The 10,732-nt window shown below is 30.5% G+C and overlaps 1 protein-coding gene and 1 long non-coding RNA gene across 7 annotated transcripts; one reads left to right on the forward strand and one right to left on the reverse strand.

The window, feature by feature from the left end:
• Positions 1–748: 748 nt before the first annotated feature.
• LOC145949344 (uncharacterized) lies at positions 749–5,998 on the forward strand. Of its 6 annotated transcripts, none has more exons than XM_083068540.1 (4): positions 749–767; positions 1,529–1,649; positions 2,234–2,524; positions 5,573–5,998. In XM_083068540.1, the coding sequence occupies exons 2-4, from the start codon at positions 1,626–1,628 to the stop codon at positions 5,927–5,929; spliced, it is 672 nt and encodes a 223-aa protein (XP_082924666.1). In that variant the 5' UTR covers positions 749–767; positions 1,529–1,625; the 3' UTR covers positions 5,930–5,998. The 6 variants fall into 6 exon arrangements, with proteins under 6 accessions (XP_082924666.1, XP_082924665.1, XP_082924667.1 ...); XM_083068539.1 differs by lacking the exon at positions 749–767 and adding an exon at positions 866–1,042; XM_083068541.1 differs by lacking the exon at positions 749–767 and adding an exon at positions 1,096–1,441 and having other exon boundaries at positions 1,552–1,649.
• Positions 5,999–8,722: 2,724 nt separating this feature from the next.
• Positions 8,723–10,300, reverse strand: LOC145954416 (uncharacterized). The gene is made up of 2 exons (XR_014431626.1): positions 9,920–10,300; positions 8,723–8,857 (listed from the first exon to the last, which is right to left on the reverse strand). It is a non-coding gene; the product is annotated as an uncharacterized LOC145954416 (long non-coding RNA).
• Between the last annotated feature and the right edge of the window lie 432 nt (positions 10,301–10,732).

The raw sequence follows: 10,732 nt of genomic DNA on the forward strand, positions 1-10,732 counted from the left end.
CTAACGGTTAAAATTATTTTTTTAACTTCTAATCTCAATCATTAATATGCATAAAAATGTTGCTTGAGAAATGTTGGAGACATATTCATAGGAGAGGATCCAAATTCAAGATCAACACCAAGCAACGTAAATGTTATTAGTACAAAATATGTAACTCTATGCAATGCTACTTTATTGATCTAATTTTTCTATGCTTGAGGGTCACCAAAGAAAAGTCTTGCATGGTAGGGGACACTAGCTAGCGTCCATCCTTTTCCAAACATAACTGATGAAACAAAGGAGAAGGGAGGACATTTTAGGTTGTATAACATACGATGTCTAATTAATATTTCACGTGTCTTTGTACCTTTTCTTAATGGTAGTTGGTATGATATTTGTTTCATTAACTCATTAACCTCTCTATGTCTTTTATTAACTTCCTCTGACTTGATTCCAGAAAAAGGTTTGCAGGGAAGCATTCAATTTATTTTCTTCACGGATAATCCTCTCAACACTCTACGAGCCACAGTGAACCACACTAGGCTATTTGACTTTAGGATAATGAACATAAGTCACTACCACTTGTGTGTTTGATTTCCTGCATGTTAGTGACAAAAATAATTGAAATTTTCTACCACATTTTGAGTACCCATAATTTGCTGGCTTTTGAAGGGAAGAATACTACTGTACCACACTTGCTATCTAGAGGCATGTCTATGCACTGTGTCATAGAACCAATAGCAAGTAGGGATTTAAAAAATGTGCAAGTTTGGAAACCACCAGGGCAGGTAGTGGTCAAAGCAAATTTTGATGCTTTAGTTCATTTTCGCATAGTCTTGGAGTTGTTTTTTGTGACTATAGGGGAGCAGTTTTTGCTTCTGCCATTTGCTTTCTTGATCAATGCTTCTAATCTAAAATTGCCAAGGCAATGGTTTTTAGATGGACAATTCAATTGGCCCAGAAACTATTTTAAGCCACACTTTTTGTTTTTTTGAAACTGATTACCAAGATCTATGCTTAGCTTGAAAGAACATGAGCATGCAACAATGTACACATTTTGAGGGTATGATTATTTTTCATTAAAAATAACACCTATTACTGTGCCAAAGAAATAAAAATCAAATAAAATGGATAACATTAATGTAGTGACTTCATATTTAAAAATGTTTAAAAAGCAAGCTTGTAAATAAAATAATAATAACTAATGGAAAGAGACACCGAATTTTTTCCCTCCCTAATAAATCATTTAATTGATTAATTAACCTTGGCCTCTTAAAAAAAAAAAAAAATTGGCGTCTCAGCTTCCACTATCTCTCTTTCTAAACCCTAAGCATTTTGCTGATTTCACTCTCGTTGTCTTGCATCACCATTCTTCAATCTGTTCATTGTGTTCCGATCACAGCTAAGGTCACCGGAGATGTCCCTATCAACCTCTCCGACGCATAATAATAGCTGTTATACTGTAGTGTTTTATTTTTATTTTTTGTTTTCAGTTCTGCCCACGACGTGTTTGTGTTTATGCTTTTATTCATTTTTCATCTTTTTTCAGTCCTTTTCAATTTGGGGTTGCAGAAAAAGTGCTGACGTTGTGAAATTCCCGAGTTTTAAGCAGAACGCTGCGTTGACTGAAGCACTTGTCACTTGATATGGCCCCAAAGAGGAAGCGCCCGGTAATGCCTTTTTTTTTTTTAAGAAGTGATTTTTTTTTTTTTTAATTTTCTCTTACTGTATGAATAGAGTACACTTCATTGAGGTTTTTCGTATTAATATGAAAGAATGTTTGCGTGGTTTTAGGTCGTTAGTTTGGTTTTATGTTTGAAAATTGAAGTCTTATGGTGCTGTGGATGTTTCAACTATATATGTACAGAACTATTTGATTGTACCCTTTTTATGATTTAATTCACAATCTTGGCATTTTAGAAGGCTGTTGAAAAGTGTCTATTACATGAAATCTCGTAGCAGGTCATATATCAATGAAATTAGATAGCCTTGGGAGATTACACGAGATAGTAACTTGTTGCATGAATTTGGTTCTAGAAAGGTATATGGCTTAATTTCTGTGTGCTATGAGCTCCTTGTGGTCCTTTGGGTGATTATTCATAACACAAGGGCCATTTTTTATATAAAAAGATTATAAACTGGATCGAGTCATTTGAATCTATCATATGCGTCAAGTTGCATTTTAAACCTCATTTTTGCATGCTGTCAAAGTTTGAGCTACATATTTTGCTTGTTAATTTTATGTTAATTGCAGATGGCTGACAAAAATCTGAATAAAGGAAAAGCTTCTCTGAGTCATCCAACTGTCCAACTTGCCAGGCATCTAGCACAAATGACTTCTCAAATTCCACCAAGTTCTTCATCACATGCAATATCTCGTCCTGCTGATCCACCTGCCTGGACATCTGATGTGATACCTCCACCTTCAATGGAAGGGGTACACTCACCATGTACTTCACAACCAACAAACCTAGATGCAGGACGTACCCTTGACAGGGCCCCAGAGAACAGAAGTGCTATTCGCAGAAAGTTTGGTAGGCAGCAGGTAATGCCTTTACTTCTTTATTCAATGGATCTCATTGATTTGGGGCTTCCCTCTTCTCAGTTATGACAGGCTTAAATTTGTATAATTTTTAATCACTGTAATTACTGCTGTTCCTGTTTTATATTTTTTATTGACTAGTTTGAATATCAGTTTTGTGTAATGCCTTGAATGTGTCTGTATATTATTCTGTATGCTATAGGAATGGTGGTTTAGAAAGCCCCACAAACTCTTGGTTAGCAAATCCCATCAGTTCTCTTTCAATGATAGCTCAAGTTCAATTAAAAATAATAATTTAAATATTGGCTGGATTAAGAGCCTGAAGCTCAGGATGTTAGGCAATATAAATTGGTGAAAGATTTGGGGCTTATGGTTGACTTTAAAGGGGATTTTGCATCTTTATCTTGTTGTATGAATGGACTAAATTTTATTAAGTTCTAAGACTAATCTTGCATGAATGATGAATCTGGTAATTGTTTGATGTTTGGATTGCTCTTTGATTCTATGGTCCTTACAGTTTCTACATGATGCTTTTGGGAGTATGTTACTCAAAAACTGTGTACTTAAATGTTCTCCTTTATCTTTGTATTACTTGTACAATGTAATGCTTATTGTTGAATTTTTTTAACTGTATAGTTTCTTCATTGATTTTGTAATGCTTGCAAGGAGCAAGCTCCCTTAAACTTCATGGATTGCATGCGTCTCTGTATAATTTCTGCTGGATTTTCTGCACGATATTATAACTAATATTTATAATTTATTACTGTGATTTCATTGTCTGATTTTAGTGCATGAATTAAAAGTGTGGGGTTTAAAACGTGTCTTGATTCTACATGTTGGGCTTCACTCATTTTCAACTCAAACCTGTGATCCCAATCCTAATACCTGATATAAGCTACATATTATGTTTCTTTGTTTCGAATAGTTTTGGCAATTCTCCTCTCCTTATTGGTATGTATTTGCTATTTCTATGGCCGATTCTTGGCTTTTAGTGGCTTTAAAGGCAGAATTGTGTTGTACATGGAAGATTATGTTGTTATGCTCTTTAAAATGAACTAATTAACTGCATAATCTGAATTTGTAGTATAGGACAACAGATCTATTTTTAGAGCTTTTATTTTTGTTTTATGGGACTAAACCAAACTAATCTCATCTATTTTAATTAATTTTGGTAAGATTGAGTAGAAATAAAAGGTGCTTTATATACTAATAGTTTTGATATGGGTGTTGTCATGACTTCCAACTAATGCTATCAAAATGAGACTTGTAGGGGATGATTTGTCTTAGCAGGATGCAGTAATATTTAAAGATTGCTATGACTTTAACAAAAAGGGTAACTAAAAAGTGTTTCAAAGATTTGAGTTAAATAGGATACAAAATGGTTTGAAAGCTTGGGTTCAGAGGAATAGTGATTCAGGTTTTCTAGCTTAGTATAGTAGTGATTTCTTTTTAATTATTTCTTATCGTAAGAATAGATTATACTTCATTGTGGTTTTGCATATTAATATGAAAGAATGTTGACAAGGTAGTCATATATATGATTTCAAGTTTTGAAAATTGATGTTTTATTTGCTGTATGTACGCATACGGCTTCTACTGTTTGCCTGTGACGCCATCTGTCATATGATATAGGGGATTTTCAGCCTTTTGCGATTTTCTACGATCCACTACTGACAACACCGGCTTGTAACTTGTGCAATTTATTTGGTAGCTGAAAGGTATATAGCTTAATTTACGTGTGCTATTTGCCTTAGTTATCATAATCTTAGGATTCACGATTCGAATCTTACCTCTTACTTTTTGATACAAATCGTGCCAATTTTTATCATAAGATGAATCTTAAATAACTTTGAATTTTATGATGCATGAATGAATCCATGCAATTCCATATCATCTACACAAATTGTATGATTAGTTAATTATTATTATTATTACCTTTTTACTTTTCTTTTACCAATTCTCATCATAATATAAGCTTAAATCGTTAATTGAAAAGAAATTGAAGAAACAACTTATTCTATTTAATTATTTCACTACTTTATTTGTCACTTGCTGATTCAATGCATGCACTCTAATTAACTTTTTAATTTCTTTGTTTCCATTCTCCTAAAATAAAGGCTTCACAAGCTTTGGCATAACTAACAATTTTGTTTTATAAGACTTTTAATTAAGTTCTTTTATCCATTTCTAGTTTATATTTTTTACGCTGAACACTATATATCATCTTTATGATATATTTGGAGCAATTTTTCATTGTCTCTAAATCTTGCGATTCAATACAAATTATGATTCATGCTTCAAAAATTAGCTCAGCAATTCACATTTTGAATCTTGATTTGATAACCTTGCTATGAGCTCCTTCTAGGTCCTTTTTGGGTGATTGATTATTCATGAATCATGACATAAGGGGCTATGTATTTTTTGAATGATTATAAACTGGTTTGAGTCCTTCGAATGGGTCATATGCATTAAGTTGCATTTAAGAACTCAGTTTTTCATTTTGTCAATGTTGGAGTAATACTTACTCATTTATTTAAAACACAGGCTAGACACATTAGATCTCTGCATTTTTTTTCTGTTACAACACTGAAACATACATCTTTCAACCCACAAAATTTTTGATTCTATCTCCTTACATTGCCCAAAGTAAATGTAAATTATGCACACTCCCAAGTTCTGGTAACATTCATTCCTTCAAGAACAAGTTGACTTATACTTGTTCATTTGATGCAATATCTGTCCTCATTAGGAAGTTTGAACATAAGGGTACATTGTGTAAAATTTCATGGTTTAAGTCCAATAGATGCAGCCCCAGCTTGTACTCCAAGATTGTGATGAAATCCTATTTCTTACTGCACCTGTCTCGTATGCATAAATGCATTTTGTTCTAATCATCCATAACTCACTTTATTTGTCCCTTTCTTTTGAACTTTTTTTGGTAATGGTTATTTTTATTCAAATGGCAAACAAGCAATTTATCATGAACTCTCACCTTCATAATCATGTTCTCAACTTATTCTGCATTGTTAATTTTGTATGTGCTAATTGCAGACGGCAGACAAAGATCAAATTAAAGGAAAAGCTTCTGAGAGTCATCCATCAATGCAACATAGTAGACGTTCAGCACAAATGACTTCCCAAATTCCACAATGTGCTTCATCACATGCAATATCTCGTCCTACTGATCCAGCAGCTAGGATATCTGATGTGATACCACCACCTTCAGTGGATGGGATACACTCACCATGTATTTCACAACGGACAAATCCATATGCAGGACATACTTTTGACATGGCCCCAAAGAAGCGGAGTGGTGTTCGCCGAAAGGTTGGTAAGTGGCAGGTAATGCCTTCTATACATCATTCAAAGGATATCAATGATTTGGGGCCATCACCTTCACAGTTGTGATGTGCTTTATATTTTTTTAATCACTATTATTACTATTATTCCTCCTATTTTTTAGTTGACCTTTTTGAATCTCTGTTTTTTGTAATTCCTTGAATGTGTCTCTATATTATCACATGCTATAGGAATGGTGGATCAGAAAGCCTCCAAACTCTTAATTATAAATATAAAAAAACCAGTTTTCGTTTGGACTTCGCTCAATTTGAATTGAAAAAAAGGAACTTAAATCTTGTCTGGATTAATAGCTTGACACTTGGGATGTAAGTGTATTATGAATTGGTTCGAAAGACTTTGATTTATGTCAGACTTTAAAGGGGATTTTACTTCTTTATCTACTTGTATGAATGGACTAAAATTTGTTAACCTTTGTGTGTAATTGTGCTTGAATATGGTGACTTTTTTATTGAGTTTCTAGGTGATTCTATTGTGCATACAGTTTTTAAATGATGCTTATGGCAGTCTGTGACTCAAAAACAGTGTTTTTCAATGTTCTCCTTCATCTTTGTATTACTTGTACCATGTAATGCTTATTGGCAAACTTTTGATAACTGTATAGTTGGACTGTGAATACTTTCAAGAACAAGCACCCTTAGAAGTTGATAGATTGCATGCATCTTTGCATTAATTCTATTTTATTTTCTTCATTTGTTATTATAAGTGATCATTAAAATATATTCCTGTGATTTCATCATATGTTTTCAGTGTTAAAAGTGTGGGATTCAAAACATGTTTTGATTGTAGATGTTTGGCTTCACTCATTTTACAACTCAAACCTGTGATCCTAATACATGATATAAGCTCCATATTATGATTTTTTTTTATTTTTTATTTTTAGCTATTTTTCCCCCTTATACGTATGTATCTTCTACTGCTATGAACAATTCTTTGTTGTTAGTATAAGTTTTAAGGGCATAATTGTAGTGTATGAGTGAACTGAACATAGAAAGATTATTTTGTGAAATGTTTGGCTCTTAAAATTAAGTAATGAACTGCATGGTCCTCAATTTGTTATATAGGATTATAAATCTATTTTTAGAGCCTTCATTCTTGTTTTCTGGAGCTAAACCAAACAAATATCTTATTAATATTTTTTAATGTAGGAAAGAAAAAGGTTGCTTTGCATACTAATACTTTTAAGATGAGGTTGCTGTCATGATTTCCAATTCATTCTATCAAAGTAATATTTGCATGGGATGATTTGTCATACTCTAATTGAGTAGATTAAGTGTTGTATTCTGCATTATTCCCTCCCATACATTAGTTATAGAATAGAAATTTGAGTGTGTATGTCAGAAGTTGGGAAGTGTTACTTGAAAATGAATTTGATGATAACTTGAGAACTGACACTTGCTACGCATTTTTTATGTTGATAAATCGAGGCTATATGGTGTGAAAGTGATAATGTATGAAGAACTATAAAATGTAATATTGCATTGGTGGTTTTCTATTTGCTATTTGAATATCAGATTTTGCTTCTTAAAAGATGTGGGTTTCAATTTACTAATTTAGAAAATGAAATAAATTTGGTTAAACCAAAATTTTCGCAATATTTAGCATGCAAAATGCTATCACTTTAATAAAACAGGTAATGAAGAAATATGTTTAAAGATTGGAGTTAAATAGAATACAAAATGATTCAAAGTGGAAATTTAGAGAGAAAGATAGAGGGAGAGAGAGAGAATCCAAAAGAGGAGGTTCTGCTCAAGTTGTAACTCTTGTTTATCTAGGTAAGGGGGAGGAGAACCTTATCTTTTTAAAATTTTATATACTATTATGTGTAATTATTTATGCATTTATTTGATTATATTTATTTAGTGGGGTGCCCCTAACCTCACTATATTTATATATTTATTCAGTGAGGTGTTTCTAACTTCACTATATTTATATATTTATTCAGTGAGGTGTTCCTAACTTCATTATATTTATATATTTATTCAGTAAGGTGTTTCTAACTTCACTATATTTATATATTTATTCAGTGAGGTGTTCCTAACTTCACTATATTTATATATTTATTTAGTAAGGTGTTTCTAACTGCACTATATTTATATATTTATTCAGTGAGGTGTTCTTAACCTCATTTAACTACTTAACTTTTAATTACAATGTTTATTTATGTTATTATTATATTTATTCAGTGAGGTGTTCCTAACCTCATCTAACTACTTAACTTTTAATTACTATGTTATTGTTATATTTATTCAGTGAGGTGTTCCTAACCTCATCTAACTATTTAACTTTTAATTATTATGTTTATTTATTTACGTTATTATTTAGTGGGGTGTTTCTAACCTCATATATTTGTTTAACCTTTAATTACTATTACTTATTCTATGATTATTCTTAAATCTATTTTGAGTAATTTTTTTATGATTAATATAATTTGTTAAAATGTCTTTTACTCATTTTAAAGATAATTAATACTCTATGGCCATAGACGATAAAGTTTGAATTATTTGTAGCTGGAGGTTTAACCTTGGGGATTTAAATGAGTAAGAAATGTCTATATGCAAAGTACATCCAAGCACAATATCTATAATTTATTCTAATTTGGGTATTAGAATTAGGCGTTACATTAAATTTATAAAATTATAAAATTTTATAATATTTTCGCAATTATATCATTAACAATATCTATATATTTATTTAATAAAAATAAAAGTAAAGAAAAGAATATCTTGTGAATTTAATACATAACATATCGTTCTAAAATATTTAGAATAACGTATTATTTTACACATTATTCCTTTTCCTTACTCTTTTAATACAATATATATATTCATAACGGAAAGAAAATTACAATTAAAATAATATGATTGACAAGTAAAGTTATAACAGATCCATCAAATAGCCTCCGTATTCCAATTTCCTTCCATGTAGGACAGCAGTAACAATAACAGCAAAATGATCTGGAATCTCAAGTTGATCCATCTATTTATAATATATTTAATTAAAAAAAAACAAAGAAAAGAAAGGAGTAAGAACAATATCCAATAAATACAATAATTCGAACGAATAAACATAATTATTTATAAATAAAATTTTAACATATATATATATATATAAATATATATTTATACAGATTAAATATTAGATTTTCTTGATACAATAAAATTTGAATTATACTTGTAGTGACTAGTCAGGATAAATGAGCATCATTATAACACCAACCAAAAGATATTCCACCTCCATTTCTTACTCATTTAAATCCCCAAGGTTAAACCTCCAGCTACAAATAATTCAAACTTTATCATCTATGGCCATAGAGTATTAATTATCTTTAAAATGAGTAAAAGACATTTTAACAAATTATATTAATCATAAAAAAATTACTCAAAATAGATTTAAGAATTTATCATTATTTAAGCTTTAATTAAATAACACAAATTTAAATAAAATATATTAAGAGCACTAATTAATTAAATGACAATGACAATTATTATAAAATAATTAAACAATATAAAATGTGAATATATTAATAATTATTATAGATAAGAATAATCATAGAATAAGTAATAGTAATTAAAGGTTAAACAAATATATGAGGTTAGAAACACCCCACTAAATAATAACGTAAATAAATAAACATAATAATTAAAAGTTAAGTAGTTAAATGAGGTTAGGAACACCTCACTGAATAAATATAACAATAACATAGTAATTAAAAGTTAAGTAGTTAGATGAGGTTAGGAACACCTCACTGAATAAATATATAAATATAGTGAAGTTAGAAACACCTCACTGAATAAATATATAAATATAGTGAAGTTAGAAACACCTCACTGAATAAATATATAAATATAGTGAAGTTAGAAACACCTCACTGAATAAATATATAAATATAGTGAAGTTAGAAACACCTCACTGAATAAATATATAAATATAGTGAGGTTAGGGGCACCCCACTAAATAAATATAATCAAATAAATGCATAAATAATTACACATAATAGTATATAAAATTTTAAAAAGATAAGGTTCTCCTCCCCCTTACCTAGATAAGTAGGAGTTGAAACTAGTGCAATATCTCTCTAAAAACTTGGGCAGAATCTCTTCCTCTTTCTCCTTAAACAAGGCACTAGAGCAGAACCTCCTTCTCTCTCTCTTACTTTCTCTCTCTATTTCTCCAGAATTTCCTTCTCTCTAGAATTCTGAATTTTCAAAACCTTAGGCCCCTATTTATAGAAATTTTGAAGTTACTATGCACTATGCACTATTCATTAAAATAATATTATAAGTTACTATGCACTATTCATTAAAATATTCAAATTAATTATAAAATTGAACCTTGCTTCCCTCGTGCCACCCTTAGCAGCCATTTACTATTCACGTATACGTATACGTGAATAGTAAAATACGTATATGTGAATAGTAAAAATACGTATACATGAATAGTAAAAAATATGTATATGTGAATAGTAAAAATACGTATAAAAATATGATAAACTTTCTAATAATCTCAATAAATATTTAAAATCAAAATAACCTGTTTTATTTAATAAAATTTGGAATATTACAATTCTCCCCTACTTACAGAAATTTCGTTCTCGAAATTTTTATTGCTTAAAATAAGTAAGGATAATTTTTCTTAACTTCTTCTTCGAGTTCCCAAGTAGCATCTCCAGTAACATCATTCCAGATTACCTTTACCAGTGTAATCAGTTTGCCTCTCAACTGCTTGATCCTCCTGTCTGCGATCTGTACAGGCATTGTTTCAAATGTAAGGTTATCCTTTAATTGTACTGTATCAGGCATTATTATATGAGAAGGGTCAGAAATATATTTTCTTAACTGAGACACATGGAAG

This window comes from Cajanus cajan, chromosome 2, assembly GCF_000230855.2.
Source record: "Cajanus cajan strain Asha chromosome 2, NIPB_CcT2T_4, whole genome shotgun sequence".
NCBI classification, from domain to species: domain Eukaryota; kingdom Viridiplantae; phylum Streptophyta; class Magnoliopsida; order Fabales; family Fabaceae; genus Cajanus; species Cajanus cajan.